Here is a 16776-nt window from a genome sequence, read left to right as displayed (position 1 = left end):
TGGGTGACGTCCCCAATTCTCCATACACTGAGTAAACCGATTTCTGGCGTTTGTCATGACTCCTGACATCAAATTCCCTCAGTGGTTCAAGTGGCATTTTGGCATTCACTCCGGTTTAAAAGTTAACAGAGTTTTGTGCAACACCGGGTGATAGGTAGCAGTTAGTCTTCATGATAGATGACACTTTCAATTATCTGTACCTTTTCAACTTATCCTCTAGTTCATCAAAAGAAAAATTCAATTTTTTTTTTTAAATTTCAAGTGACTTACCTAGCTGCAATCCTAGAGCTTCCCCTGAGTTTTTCCTCGAGGCTCCCGGTAGTGGCTCATCTAGTAGATCACACATTCTCCTGTTCAACAAAAAATATTATTCATTCTTCATTCATTTCTACAATAATTACATAATCAAAATGATAGGGAGAGGAAAAATAAGGTAACCTTGTGCTATTCCTCTCCCAAATTTAGATAATGTTACACATAGTCCAAAATAGGTTGAGTCTTGTAGTTCTTCAATTCATAAAATTTTCAGTCCTCAAGTTTTTTTAAAAAGTAGATTTCCAAAACTAAACATAGACGATATATTTCTCATTATTATAACTAAAATAGGAAATATTCACATATTAAAAATATAATTTTGAAGAATTACCGGAAAACAAACTCAATTTAGGTCAAATAATTATATAATTCTATTGACTTCGGTACATTAGAAAATAAAGTTGACCGAGCGAAGTGAGGTCTAAGATTCAATAATCAATTATATTTCATCAACCAGGAAATTAAATTTCTCAATTATTTCATAATAAATTTTCATAATTAAGATAATATATTTTGTTTATTGATTATCAATTCTACATTGTTAAAAGACGATCTGGCAACAGAGCAAAGCCAGAAAGAGATATTGTTTTGTCAATGACTTCTGTAGATGATAGCTGATACAGGTTTATTGAATATAATATCAATTGTTCATTCTCGTTTAAAATATTCAATTATATTCTATTAAGCAAGAGATTTTATTTTTCAATAATTTCATAATGAATTTTCATAATTAAGATGAAATGTTTTGTTAATTGATTATTATTCCTACATTGGATGTTGAAATACGATCTGGTAACAGAGCAAAGCGGGAAAGAGATAGCGCTATCTGCTCTGTTGAATGATAGACAAGGATAGTTAAAAAATTCTAAAACAGCAAAAACGAGCAATAAGAAATTATGCTAAACCCCAATAGAACTGATTCTGTAATATTAGCTTTCTCAGACCTAGGAATTTTCACAATAATATGGATAATAGAGAGGCTCAGATTAGATCTTTTTACAAAAAAAACCTATTTACAGAGGTAAGAAGTGTTTTTCAAAGGTACCAACCAGTCTTCAAATATTACAAGATCCATGAATCTTTACAAAGAATTTAAAGGAATATCAGGATCTTTACAAATAATTTAAAGGAATATCTGGATCTTTACAAAGAATTAAAAGGAATATCTGAATCTTTACAGAGAATTTAAAGGAATATCTGTTCGAATTGTCCAAGAATCTTTACAAAGAATTTAAAGGAATATCATTTTGAATTTTTACAAAGAATTTAAAGGAATATCTGGTCAAATTGTCGCTGTATTCTTTTCAAGAGTTCAACATTGATTTTTGATGAAACGTGTTTGTCTATAACTAGGCTAGCCTAACTATTTATATTCATATTGTAATTTATTGACACTGTTCTATGTATTTCTTACATCTGATGAATTAAGTATTTTTTTATTCTATTCTATAGCAATACCATTGCTAATCAAACACTGCCATTATAACGTGGACGTCACTATAAATATTGTCATGAGAACGTTTGACAACAACCAATAAGGTAAACTCAAATAAGGTAAGGTAACTAACATAAACGAGATACAAAATTTTTAGTATAATGTTTATTTCAACTGTAAATTTTTGTGATCTTTATAAAAGTGTTTTCATAACCTCATTTGGACTATTTTTATCAAAATTAGGGACAGGAACAGTTTTGGGTTTATCCTGTTGATTCTCTCCCAATCATTAATTTGATATTGTGATTGTGGAATGTAATAAATGTAAATGTAATAACCAAATTGATAATATTATGGCAGATATTATCACAGAATACAGCTGTATTCTGTTTTATTCTGTTCTGTATACTGTTGTATTATGTGATATTATCTAATATTATCTTAGAGTAGTAATGAAGAGTATGGGTGTGTCCACTCACAGGTCATTTCCATGCTCGACGAGAATGTCTGCGGTGTCCCCTGTTCTGTCCATGACGGAGCACACCTCCTCGAAGCTCCGATCCACCAGCGAAACACCGCACCACTCCAGAACCTCAAGGTCAAACGGAAAAGTCAAGGTTATTCACAAAAGCAATGAAGGTCAGTAGCCTTCAAAACATCCATCACATCTGCAACTATTGAGTTAAACAGCAAGCGACACTCTGTACCTTTCTAGTACCTCAGAAAAATCACTTTTTGTGTAGTTGAGAAGTTGATATTGTGGTGATTTTTCTGATTGAATAACAATACTATAAGAAATTGCCAAAAAACACAGATTTATTGATACTTAGAATGACCGGCTTCGGTTGTTACACCATTGTCAATCTGAATGTCAATCTAAGTTTATTCTTAGAATAGACTCGTGTTTATCAGAGACTTTTCTGATTAAATAAAAATACTAAGAATTGTCAAAAACCACAGATTTATTCATACTTGGAAAGACCGTTTTCGGTTGTTACACCATTGTCAATCTGAATGTCAATCTAAGTTTATTCTTAGAATAAACTCGTGTTTATCAGAGACTTTTCTGATTGAATAAAAATACTAAGAATTGTCAAAAACCACAGATTTATTGTTATTTAGAAAGACCGGTTTCGGTAGTTACACCATTGTCAATCTAAGTTTATTCTTAGAATGAACACGAGTTTCAGAGATTGTCAATGGTGTAACAACCGAAACCGTTCTTTCTAAGTATCAATAAATCAATGGTTTTTGACCATTTCTTAGTATTTCTATTCAATATGAACAATTATCACAATATCAACTTCTCAACTACACAAAAAGTGTTTTTTCTGAGGTACTAAAAAAATACTAAGAAATTGTCAAAAACCACAGATTTATTGATACTTAGAAAGACCGGATTTGGTTGTTACACCATTGTCAATATAAATGTCAATCTAAGTTTATTCTTATAAAAAACTTGAGTTTATCAGAGATTGACAATGGTGTAACAATCGAAACCGGTCTTTCTGAGTATCAATAAATCTGTGGTTTTGACAATTTCTTAGTATTTTTAGTCAATATGAATAATTATCACAATATCAACTTCTCAACTACACAAAAAGTTGTTTTTCAAGTACTAATGAAAATACTAAGAAATTGTCAAAAACCACAGATTTATTGATACTTAGAAAGACCGTTTTAGGTTGTTACACCATTGTCAATCTGAATGTCAATCTAAGTTTATTCTTAGAATAAACTCTAGTTTATTAGAGATTGTCAGTGGTGTAACAACTGAAACCATTCTTTCTTATTCTTAGTATCAATGAGTCTGTGGTTTTTGACATTTCTTAGTATTTTTCATTCAACATTGCAGAATAATTTTAGCAGTTGACATAAAATATGCTAAACATATGCATGGTTTGAGTTTTGGATTTTATTGGATACTTTGATCTTAGTATTTTTATTCGATCAGAAAAATCACTCATCTTCAAATACTTATAACTCAAGAATAGAAGTGAATTTATTTCTCAATGTGATGACATATTATTTTTCTGTTCATTCCACTATAAGTTTTTGGAAAGCAGGGAATAGATGACAATTGAAAAAATTCAAATGGGTCACAATAATTTTCAAAATTAATGGTTCAAAAAAGTCACATCGAGAATAATATTTTCGATTATAGTGAATGTGGTCGAATAGAAATTAATTTTTTGAAGATGTTATCTACCTTATCGCCTTGTTGAAGACCCCCTTTCTCGGCGGGGCCACCAGGGACAGTCCACACGATGTAGGCAAAAAGACGACCGTCTGCTCCCGCCTTTCCACCAACCACTCGCATGCCGAAGCCCCTCGCTGTCATGTCAACAAAAATAGAAAAATCAATTATATAAATTAATATATTGTAATCTCATTATATATTTTATTCTCTATTATTCATAATAAATATCGGGGCACCGAGCTTCGCTCGCTATTTTTATTTATTGATAAACAGAACACAATTATTCTCCAAAATGGTTGTGTTTATATTTCACAGCTGGCTATATGTCATCTTATGAATTTCGGGGATGCGATATCTTGATTTTTCACATACTCACTCGCTCACTCACTTTTTTACCATCCACAGCTGTTTCAGCCAGGGATGTATTACCTATCCTTTTAATGTTGTTCAGCGAGTTTTCCCAAGGATGAGACCTAGTGCAGTCGAATTTTCATATCATAAACCTACTATGTTCCAAATTTCGTGAAAATCGTTAGAGCCGTTTTCGAGATCCGTCGAAAATAAATAACCAGATAGATAACCAGATATAAAAATACAGAAATTGCTTGCTAAATATAATAGGATATCTATTTTTATGTCAACCAAGAAGAATAAATTTATTTATTGGATAGAGTAGACAATACATTTCGAGCTGCGATGTATTAACAGACGTTTTTTGGTGCATTTCACACGACATGCAGTCAAAAATTTAAGTAAATAATCAAATTCGTTCACTTATTGACTGAAGTACTTTCGAACGGCCAGTGATCATTTCCAACAGTTGAAATGAGACTAACTATAGTGAGGTCCACGTTATAATGGCAGTGGAGAAAGATAGGAGAACAACGTTGCCGATCCTCTCTCTTGTCAATGCCTTCTATAGACGGTAGCTGATACAGATTTATTGATGTGGTATTAACTGTTCATTCTCGTTTAAAATAATCAATTATTATATTTTATCAAGCCTGAAATTATATTTTTCAATTATTCCATAATTAAGAAGAAATATTTTGTCAATTAATTATTAATTGTACATTGTTAAAAGACGATCTGGCAACAGAGCAAAGCGAGAAAGAGATAGCGCTATCCGCTTTGTTGATTGATAGACAAGGATAGCAATACCATTGCTAATCAAACACTGCCATTATAACGTGGTCCTGACTATAGCCGTTCGATAGTACTTTAGTCAGTAAATAAACGAATTATTATTTACTTCAATATTTGACTGCATGTCGTATGAAATACACCAAAAAGGTGCAATAAAAATGCTTCCTCAACCCACAATTGCAATTGGATAATTCTAGTACAATGAAAGCTGAAATGTGCCATTAAGGTAAAAGGTTAACCTTCTAGTCGTGACCCTACTTTTTCTGACGTTAGTCGTCCCAGGGATCCGCTTCTTTCATATTACATATTCCAATATATTTCAAGATATAATGTTATTCTATGATTCTGATATGTTCAAGGGTTATTGATGGACGCAATGAGCACTTAAGTAAACCAGAAATCGATCATTCTTATAATTAAAAAAATAAATTTATAAAACCTTGCATTTTTATGGTTGTGGAAAGTAACGTTCGGTTATTATTTTATGTTAAGTGAACAAAAAATTATAATAATGAATACTATGATGGATCTTACATGCAACACCACTAGAAAGACAGGAAAAATATTGGAAGGTCATAGTTCACTCTAAGGGTAGTTTTTACCCTACCCTCAAGTTCATGTTGCACAATCCTTGCAAAACTTATGATATTATAGTGATGAACACTATTATAAATCCTAAAACCTATATGAAACACTATACTAGAAACATGAAAAATATATAAGGTCATATAAAGTTCACTTTTAGGGGTAGTTTAGTATCCCTAGGATCACATGAAGTTCATTGGTTTCACTATCATCCTACTCAGGGTCAGTATTCTTATCTTGAACTAGGAATTTATTTTTATTATAAATAATGTCATTGAAATAGAGATCTAGATCTAGAAGTCAATTTGTACATTTTTCGAAGTTTCTGTTAAAAATGTACATGTTGACTGCTTGAATCCAATCACTATTGCATAATAATGTGCATTTGAAAAAAATGAAAAGAGTTACGTTAGTCGTGACCCTTGGGTCCCAGGGACCCAAAAGTGTCATTTTACGAAAACAACAAGTCACAGAGCACTTTTTTTTCATTTTTTTCATCCCACTGACCACCTATGAAAGGGGTATAAGGATTTGTCAATTATAATCTAAGTCGTCAATCTTTGCATTCCATAATGCAAAAAGAATTCCTCACTGGAATAAGGACAAACCTGCAACAACTCCTCCCTCACCTTAATTCTGAACTTTTCACCTGTAAGAGCTTCCATGCGTGTTGGCAATGAATCATAAAGCCGAATTCCTGCACTCTTTACCCCCTTCTCATACATACCAGTTCGATGAATGTCGTCTCTGAGGTTTTGTCTATATCTGGTATTGTATGAGTGGAACAACTCTCCTGTATTGAACCTATCTTAATTCCTATCAATAAAACAAAGAGCCTCTAAAATATATACACCTGGTAGTGGGAGAATCTTTAACTCTTTGAAATAATCTCTACAACTTGCTCTAATAGATTCACCCACCATCACTCTAACTGCCCACTTTTGAATCCTAAATATATGTATTGCATGAGTTGAATTGCCCCAAAATATAACACCGTATGAAAGAAGAGAATGGAACACAGCAAAATGAACGCTTCTAAGCGTTCCTGCATCCAGCAATTTCTTCACGGTTCTAAGAAATATTTGCTAACACTCAATAATACTAACACTCTACATCAAGTTTGAGTGTCTACTGACATGAATTTACATGGGTCACAATAGACAGTAAAGCGAACGGAAGAAAAATTATAACTAAAACAAAAATTGCCCAGATCATGACTAGAAGGTGATCACCTATCACCTAGCATAATGTAGGTTAACCAATTGGTCTTCCACGGAGGACACGACTCAAAGTTGAAAGAAAAAATTTATTGCACTACAAGGCTAAACATGAAATTTTCCCAACACTGTTAATTGATGACACCTTGCTTCTCTTCTTACTACTTTCTCAAGTACCCACGCACAAGCCTTTGAGCTTACGTGGTCTTCATCCTCAGTATTATCATAGAGAACAATAGTGTAAGTAGATATCCCATGGTTTACGGCGTTTATGTCGCAACTTTCACTGTTATCTCAAGCCGATTACTGTTGATTAATGTCGATTGTTACTGTTTTGTTGGGGTGAGAGTGTATGAACAGCACAATATGAGAGACTACCAGTGTCACACAGCGTCACGGGAAAGAACTACCTTGATTATCAGCTTGAGATAACAGTAGAAGTTGCGACATAAACGCCCTATACCATGGGATATCTACTTAATATGCTATTGTTTTTCTATGCTATTAGTAAGTTACAGATAACAGCTTGAATATTTTGAATGGGGTTAAATAGTATACTTTTAATGGGGTATATTTTACCTTTACGTGAAAGATAAAATGTATTATAATAGGCACGTTGACTATCGGCTCGAGATAACAGTAGAAGTTGCGGCATAAACGCCCTATACTAAGGGATATGTACTTACGCTATTGTTTCTCTATGATATTATTATTTTTAAGTGAGAAAAATACTGAGAAAGAGAAGATCAGATCATATTGCATTTACTCGATGAATGTTTCGTTTGTGATCGCAAAAATACTGCATTTTTTTAATGCTTTCTACTCACTTCTGTGGGCTTTGTCAGCTGGATCCCTCCTCAGTGTCACCCTCCTCTTCGATCCCGTTCTTGAGCCTGAAATAGATGACAGATTCAAATTAATATTCCACAATTCAAACATTTAATGTGTCATTGAAGACTAAATTGATAAATTGCATTGAATTGGAATTGATCATTAGAAGTATCAGAGGTCATAAGAGGTATAAAAACGATTTTCAGAATAACGAAATCTAAATATAAAGAAAATAAAAATCTCAGTACCCTTTTTTTAAAATATTTTATCACAACATGTTTCGGTCATTTATGCCATTTTCAATACTTGACAATGGCATAAATGACCGAAACATGTTGTGATAAAATATTTTTAAAAAAGGGTACTGAGAATTTTATTTTCTTTATATTTATATTACAAGTAGCCCAATACAGGAAAAAGATAAATAACGAAATCTAAACTGTTTTGACTGTAATAAATTGATACGGAAGTGGCCATACCTAAAACTCAACAAAAGGGGTATATTCACAGTGTTGGAGTTAGCTGGCCAAGTCGAGCTATTCGCTAACTCCAGCTATTTGCTAAGTATGTGTTAACTCAATGCTATAGTAGTACGTTAGAAAAAAATCTGGTGTGGTACACTCGCACAACTTTCCTTGCCGTCAAGGAAATTGATCACCTGACGCTAGTGTTCCTGCGCATCTCAAGTCTACTATTCAAAGGTTTGAGCCAGCTGGTGACAGGGCAATAACACTGGAGACACACGAGGTCTGCTATCTCTTCATAGTGGATCATTCAATATAATCAACAGTTGCCAACAGTTTGCAATTGGATAGTCACATTTTCTCGAATTTCTAGCTTATTTTTAATTTTAGGTGAAAATGTTACTGGACATTATTATTGTAGAGATTCTCATGCTCAATCTTTTCCACGCGAAATTTTTTGTTTAAATTGAATCTTAAGCCTGATAATTAAGAATCTGTAATCAAACTTTGTACAGATGGGGCGCGAAGCTCCTGAAATTTTTACAGACATGGGACTTGTGGCAGTTGATAGAGCTTATCGATGACTATTCTAGGTATAACTTTAATTAAAATCGTTGAAGCCGTTTTCGAGAAAATCGCGAAATACCCTGTTTTTGACAACATTTTCAACATCTTGAATCGCATTTGATCGAAATTGTTCGTGTCGGATCCTTATATTGTAATGACCTTACGTTCCAAATTTCAAGTCATTCCGTTGATTGGGAGATGAGATATCGTGTACACAGACACACATACACTCATACACACACACACACACACACACACACACACACACACACACACACACACACACACACACACACACACACACACACACACACACACACACACACACACACACACACACACACACACACACACACACACACACATATATATATATATATATATAGAAATTTAGAAATTGGGGTACCTTAATTTTTTTCGGAAAGCAATACTTTCCTTACCTAGTAAAGTAAAATATTAGCAGATAGTGCAGGTTCGAGTCTGCTAACTTCAACTAACTCTGTTAAAACGGCGGCCATATTTGTTATGGTCATATTCGGTAGCAAAAGTGAGGTTATAAACTTTGAGTTTAACACAGTTTAACAAATTATCCGCTTGGAGCGCTATTGCAGTTAGCTTATAGCAGTTGATTTTAGATGGGGCGTTCACAATCCAGAGTTATCAAATAGCACTCCAGCTGGCTAGAACAACATTGTGAATACCCCTAAGCTCTCTCATTGCTTGTGACGTTTTTAAGCTGATCGCTTCCTATTGGTTGTGAGCTGTGGAGTAAAATTGACCAATCCCAATTGACCATTGACCAATCAGACAACTTGTTGGTTTCTGGAGACGTTGACTACTAATATTCAGCTACTCCTAAAGTGACTATGATATTTATTTATTTATTATTTATTACAATTTAGTTGCGTAAAGCCACACATTTTTGAGCAAGGCTCAAGTGGCATGCAACATGTCAAGTTCAGGATCGGGATCCTGAGAATGCGTTGCAGCACTCCACTATTGTATAGGGACATGCCTCTACCAATGTCCTCGTTATCTTAGATAAAAACACTTTATAGGCTAACCACCACACAACCTAATATCCTCTGGAATACAATTATAAAACTTCAATCCTGAGTAATACGGTCCTTTTTCAAGCAGAGAGAGTCTATGAATTGGAAGCTGGAACAAACATGCATTTCTACCTCGAGTTCTGTATGCAAGATTAATTCGGTCAACATTGAAAATTTCTGAATTTTTGAACACAAAAGAAACCACTTGCAAGAAATAGATAGCTGGAACCGAAAGAAGTTGGAGTCTCCTGAGTATAGAGGTTTACAGGAAGAAGACGGACTCACTCCCTCAAGAACCCGAAGTGCTTTTTTCTGCATTTTGAAGCATGTGTTCAAATAGTTCCTTCCTGATCCCCAAAATAGAATACTAAATCTAATCAATGATAGGAAATATCCATGATAGACCCTTAGAGCTGTCGTAATATTTGAATTTGCCTTTACAGTTCTCAGAGCGAAGAGAGCATGATACAGTCTTTTTTGGAGCTTTTCCACGTGGCTATCCCACTTCATGTTCCCCTGCAGTTCCACCCCTAAAAGTTTTGTTTTTTCAGAAGCAGGATAATCCCATCCCATTATCAGTGGATCATTATCATTCCCTCTTGCAGAAAACTTCACAACATTGGTTTTACTCATATTTAACTTTAATGAATTATCTTTAATGATATTAACCTGAGTAGTGTATTCGACGATAATAATGCGAGAAAGAGGCTATTCATGTATTCCTTGAACAACTGTACTAGAAAAGTTGAAATTTAATCTAAAGAGTTCGTAGTTTAAAAAGTCGGTCATTTTGGGCAGGTAGTCTTCCTAGATGACTGTAACAAACAATCGTTCAGATCCTCCGCGGTTTGTCTATTATCATCATCTTATACTCTACTAGTTAACAAGAACTATTTTCAACTCACTGAGGTTAGCATCAAAGTCGACGTCATGTATGACGATTTTGATGGCTTCTCCGTCCTGCACCGACTGCTGTCTCCTGATTGGATCAGCTGTGTGTTCTTCAGGTGCACGCGGCACGGCTATGCTTGCACGCGCGCCGTCGCTACGGGCAGCGCGCAACGCCGAAATGTCTGGCCTAAAAGCATAACCACAGAATACACAAGTTTATATGGAAGTTATATAAGTAAACTAAACTAAACTTATATCTAAAGGTGCATACAATATACGCGCCGCGAACATGAGCAATTCACTTTCAATCAGCTGACTGTATCTGTATTTTTACAGAAACGGTAAGATACATATATAAAAAGCTTGGCATCAGCTGATTGAAAGTCAATTGCTCATGTTCGCGGCGCGTGAATCTGTACGCACCTTTAAACATGACTATGTTTTCTCTGACATATCACAACGTATCGGCTACACAGAGAAGAACAAGGTGGATAAAAATAGAATCAAATCAAATCAAATCAAATTTATTGCCTTACAAAATATGTTTGAAATAAAATTCATATTACAAATGTAATATTTGATATTAAAAAATATAATTTTTTGCATAATTGACCGAACGCAGTGAGATCTATGTTTTAACTCGGATTTTTTCTTTTGTCTGTCTGTATGTATGTATGTATGTAACGCATTTACGGCCAAACGCGTTTATAGAATTCTATGAGATTTGGCAGAAATATTCTTTTTTAACTGCGCGTTGATGTATACATAAGGTTTTTTTGAAATTTTGCATTATAAGGATAATATGAAAGGAAAAGGAATTTCCTTCATACCCCGATATCACTACATAGATAATCTACTTTGAAGACAGGATACATCGGACTATAGAATTATTCATAATCAATCAGCTGACGAGTGGATTATTCATTGCATGCATTACACAGATGTCTGGAGAAGCCGGTGAACAGGTGACACCAGATACTTGTGGATGAGAAAACTGCGTGAGGTCTACTGTTCACAGAACTATTAATACTAGTTATTATCATTAATAGTCGGATCTAATGTACCTAGAATACATTGTATTCTAGGTACCTTGGTCGGATCCTATGAGAAAGCATTAAAAAAATAAACTGCAACTTACAGCTGTGAGCCTCTCCGTCTGGATCTTCTGTCTTCGTCTATCACTAGAGATGATGAAGGAACTTGATTGCTTTCTGCAGAGTGTGCTGATCCTGTAAACACATAAACAATAATAGGCTAATTATTCCGCTAAAATAGAAATTGATGAAATATTATGAATTTTTTGAGAATATAGTTGTTATCAATATGTAACACGATTTATAATAATTTTCTAATGATTCATCCCACAAGTTTCATTTTTCAACTAAGTTCAGCTTCAGTCTCTCCACCTTAATCGATGAACCGTAATTTAAAATAATAGTCAAATCGTGTAACTGAATTCAAAATAAAAAAATTGAGATTCTTGTTTTCTCCAAGTTGTAGGCCTACACTGGAAAATGATGCTGGCTTTATGATCTGGGTTCGAATCCCAGCCCGGGAGAGAAATTTTTCACTCGGGCCACTTCCGTGTTCCGGATGGACACGTTAGTTTGTCGGCCCCAGCTGCCTTAAAAGCAGTCATTGGGTCATGACAGAGGCTCTGAAATAATAATAATAATATCGAGTGACCTGGCTGGCTCAGGTCTGGTGTCAGAGTTTTCAGGTCGCAACTGATCAATTCCAGGGCCCCTGACATGACCTAACGACTGCTCTATAGGTAGTCAGGACCGAAAACGTAACGTGTCCATGCGAACCACGTGTAGTTTAAAAGTAAGATTATTACTATGTACTGAAAACACTTCATTCACAAGGGCTACTTTTCAAATTAATAAAACAATATACAAAAGCACCCTTTATTTAAAAAAAATCTTGTTGAAATATTTTAGAGTTTTTTTTTAACTAAAGGGTGCTTAAAGATTTTGTATATTGTTTTATCAATTTACTGTGTACTATTATTCCAAGGTAATTCTAATTGTCTAATTAATTTCTCACTGGTTGTGGTATTGAAAGTGAGTTTATTTTTTCAAATGTAATTGTGAAAATAAGAATGAATGTGCTCTGACCGGTTTGGTCGTCCGGGTCAGGTGCGGGTACTCGGAAGGACGAGCGACGTCGTTCGACGGCCGGCGACCCGTCGCGTCCCGTCAGAGCGTCGGATGTCCGCGTCGCGTAAACGTCGTAGGCCGAAGCTCTGCGAGGCAGCTGGACCGGCAGACCTGCAAACCGGACGTCATTCAAATTTCAATATTTATTTTATTTATTGTACATAATACTACAATCTATATATATAAAAGCGAAATCACTGACTGACTGACTGACTGACTGACTGACTGACTCACTCACTCACTCACTCGCACAACTAAAAATCTACCGGACCAAAACCGTTCAAATTTGGTAGGTATGTTCAGTTGGCCCTTTAGAGGCGCACTAAGAAATCTTTTGGCAATATTTTAACTCTAAGGGTGGTTTTCATGGGTTCAAAAATCGTCTTTTAGCATGTATATTCTTCTTATTCTCTTAATTATAATTGAAAAATGTCCATACCATATGTTAATATAGAACTATAATCTAGAGAAAGTACCTCTTCGAAACAGTTGTTAACTGGCAACTAAATTAATAATTTTGTCAGGTTGGCATTAAGTTGAGTTAACTTTGTTAGGTTGGCACCAAGTTGAAGATTTAAATGCATTTATCGCGGAAAAATTGATTGGGCACTGCTACTTCAATCCTGGGAATATTATATTACTAGCCGTCAGGCTCGCTTCGCTCGCCATATCCGTTTAGCCAGACGTTTAGTCTGGACCCCCGACTGGATTGTTCTAACATATGATAAAAATGCCCAAATGAAAAATGTAGGCGAGCGAAGCGAGCCTGCTGATCTCATTCTTGGACGATCCAGTCGGGGGTCCAGGGGGCGGTGCCCCCTGGCTAGATGGATATGGCGAGCGAAGCGAGCCTGACGGCTAGTCATAATATAATTATGACATTGAAGGAGAAACTAGGCTGAGCCTGTTCTATTTCTCTCCAAAAATTTTGATAAAAAGTTAATGTTGTCCAAAGCTTGAGGTAACTTACAGATTTCATAGTACAGTTCTAACAAAACATAGAGATTGATCAAGTTAGAGTTAATATGTGAATATAGTGATAATTAGTCAGTGTTTAGTGTTAGTATGTGAGGTAAAAGTGGAAAGTAGTGAATTATGCAAATTCAACAGTGTTTTGTGGGACATATTTTGAAATATTTCTCAAGATGAAGAGACTTTTACCATAGAGAAACAATAGCTTGAGTAGATAACCCATGGTATAGGGCGTTTATGTCGCAACTTTTACTGTTATCTCAAGCCGATTACTGTCGATTATTGACGATTTTCACTATTTTGACCGGGTGAGAGTGTATGAAGTTACAGAATAAGAGACAACGAGCGTCACACAGCTTCACGGGAAAGAATTACATGAACTATTAGCTTATGATAACAGTAAAAGCTTTGACCGGGTAAGAGTGTATATGAAGGCACAGTATAAGAGACAACGAGCGTCACACAGCTTCACGGGAAAGAGCTACGTGGACTATCGGCTTGAGATAACAGTAAAATTTGCGACATAAACGCCCTATACCATGGGATATCTACTTACGCTATTGTTTCTCTATGCTTTCACTTATTTTCTTCACAATATTATCAACATGAATTTTGTACTTTTTTTTTTTTTTAGTTTTTTTATTTAGTTTTAGTTTATCAGAGATTGACAATGGTGTAATAACCGAAACCGGTCATTCTAATTATCAATAAATCAGTGGCTTTTTGACAATTTCTTAGTCTTTTTTCATTCAATTTTGTACATGTCAACCTGTCATCAAAGTACACCCTCAACTATCTTTACTTCACTTTACTTTTCTTGTTCGTCACAATTACTGAACTGCATTAAGGGAGCAACGATCCCGCAGTATATGACACGTCAAAGTTTAATCTAATATCTACCATCCCTCCTATTTCAACACAACAGATCCCACATAACATACATCAATCAAACACTATTCAACAAGGAACTATGGAGGGCCTAAGGGCGTCGTGGAAATGAAGATTGGTAAATGTGGTCGCTCACCCAATCCGACATCAGCCTGCTGCATGCCAGCGGTAGTGGAAGCGGCAGCGGAAGCGGAAGCGGCACCACCTGCCGCCTTGATCTCATCGTCGTAGCTGTGCTGCTTCTGGACGCGCGACTTACGGCGACTGGCCGCGCGACTCATCTGCGCCGGGGTCGCCATGCTGGCTCGCGGCTCCCGCGCCGCGCCGCTCCGCCGCCACGTCTCCTCTTGGCTGTCGTCAATGTCGCCGCCTCCATCTTCTGGAACAAATCAATCAGTCAATGACCTCCTCTTGTACCACTTAAGCCTGGTTTTCATCATAGTGATAATCTAGAACTAGATTGAAATTTAGTCGATTGAGAATAAATATAGAATGTCAATAAAACAAAATAAATCTTATAGCACCCTTTATTCTTTAAAAAACTTTAAAATTCAAATTCAAATTTCAAATTTAAATTTATTTCTCAAAAAACATACACAATTATAATAATCTAATATTATAACATACAAAAATAATACAAGAAAAATACTATTAAATATATAAAATGATCCCAAAACTGCAGTACATTTTTTTTATGTCCATCTATGTTTAAGGAGTAGCCTACAAGGTAAAACCTGTGCGTAGACCTAAGTTGCAGTAATATATTTATTCAATATAAACTAAGAAATTAAACCAAAATAAGAACAAAGATTAGTGGAACTCACACACAAATATAAATTTGTAGATTAAATTAGATAAAAGTTAGTAAAACACAATGATTATTATTCTACGATAAAAAAAACAAAACATAAAAACAAGAAACAGTTGGTGCTTAGAAGATTTTGTCTTCAGTTTTATTTGATCTTATCCATTCCTCAATCTCGCAATTTAGTTTTTTGCTCCGGCTTGTATTGGCAACAAAATGAGTAGAAACAAGAAATATTATCCTCTGTGATGAGTAAGTGAATTGTCTTCTACTATTTTTATTCCTCTTAATATATATTATCGAATTTTTTATGTACAGCTGCCGAACAGTTAGTACTTTGAATTCATTGAAAAGATCGCTTGTAGGATAAAGTCTGGGTTTGCCTAGAATTGTTTTAATAATATATTTTTGAATTATGAAAAGTTTTTCAAAATGTGTGTTCAAGGCTCCACCCCAAGCTCTTATTCCATATTGTAAGACAGCTTGTGCATAAGAGAAGTAGATTAATCGAGCTATTTTCAAGTTATTTAGTTCTCTAATTTGATGAAATTTATATATTAGAAATTTTATTTTTAAACACATGCTGTTTATATGAATATTCCATCTCAGATATGAATCCAACAGTATTCCCAGGTATTTTACTCGGTCCTTTTTTCGAAAAATAGTTGAACTATTCAACTATTGAACAGTGCAACTATTTTAAAGTTTTTCAAAGAATAAAGGGTTCTATAAGATTTATTTTGTTTTATTAATTTAAAAGCAGCCCAAGTCAATAAGTGTTTTATATAGAATTTCATACACAGAGGTTACTTCCTGATATGGTTTTCACTCCGTGCGTTAGTGAGGTCCACGTTATAATGGCAGTGTTTGATCAGCAATGGTATTGCTATCCTTGTCTATCAATCAACATAGCGGATAGCGCTATCTCTTTCTCGCTTTGCTCTGTTGTCAGATCGTCTTTTAACAATGTAGAATAGATAATTTGATTAACAAAATATTTCATCTTAATTATGTAAATTCATTATGAAATTATTGAAAAACTAGCCGTCAGGCTCGCTTCGCTCGCCATATCCGTCTAGAAAGGGGGCTCCGCCCCCTGGACCCCCGACTGGATCGTCCAAAAATGAGATCAGCGGGCTCGCTTCGCTCGCCTGCATGTAGACCTCAGCGGAACCTCTGTACCGAATTTGAACGTATTATGTCAATTTGATCCCGAAAAACACCTGTTACTATATCGGCGTATCTT

General features: G+C 35.1%; 1 protein-coding gene across 1 annotated transcript; it reads right to left on the bottom strand.

The window, feature by feature from the left end:
• Positions 1-233: 233 nt before the first annotated feature.
• LOC120355567 lies at positions 234-15166 on the bottom strand. Its single transcript, XM_039444121.1, has 8 exons — positions 14862-15166; positions 12824-12976; positions 11842-11932; positions 10718-10890; positions 7726-7791; positions 3960-4084; positions 2230-2342; positions 234-350 (listed from the first exon to the last, which is right to left on the bottom strand). Exons 1-8 carry the CDS (start codon positions 15022-15024, stop codon positions 251-253), a joined length of 984 nt encoding a protein of 327 aa, XP_039300055.1. The 5' UTR covers positions 15025-15166; the 3' UTR covers positions 234-250.
• Between the last annotated feature and the right edge of the window lie 1610 nt (positions 15167-16776).

This window comes from Nilaparvata lugens, unplaced genomic scaffold (genome assembly GCF_014356525.2).
Source record: "Nilaparvata lugens isolate BPH unplaced genomic scaffold, ASM1435652v1 scaffold2853, whole genome shotgun sequence".
Taxonomy (NCBI): Eukaryota; Metazoa; Arthropoda; class Insecta; order Hemiptera; family Delphacidae; genus Nilaparvata; species Nilaparvata lugens.
Note: the sequence above shows the minus strand (reverse complement) of the source record. Positions and strands in the feature narration are given on the sequence as shown.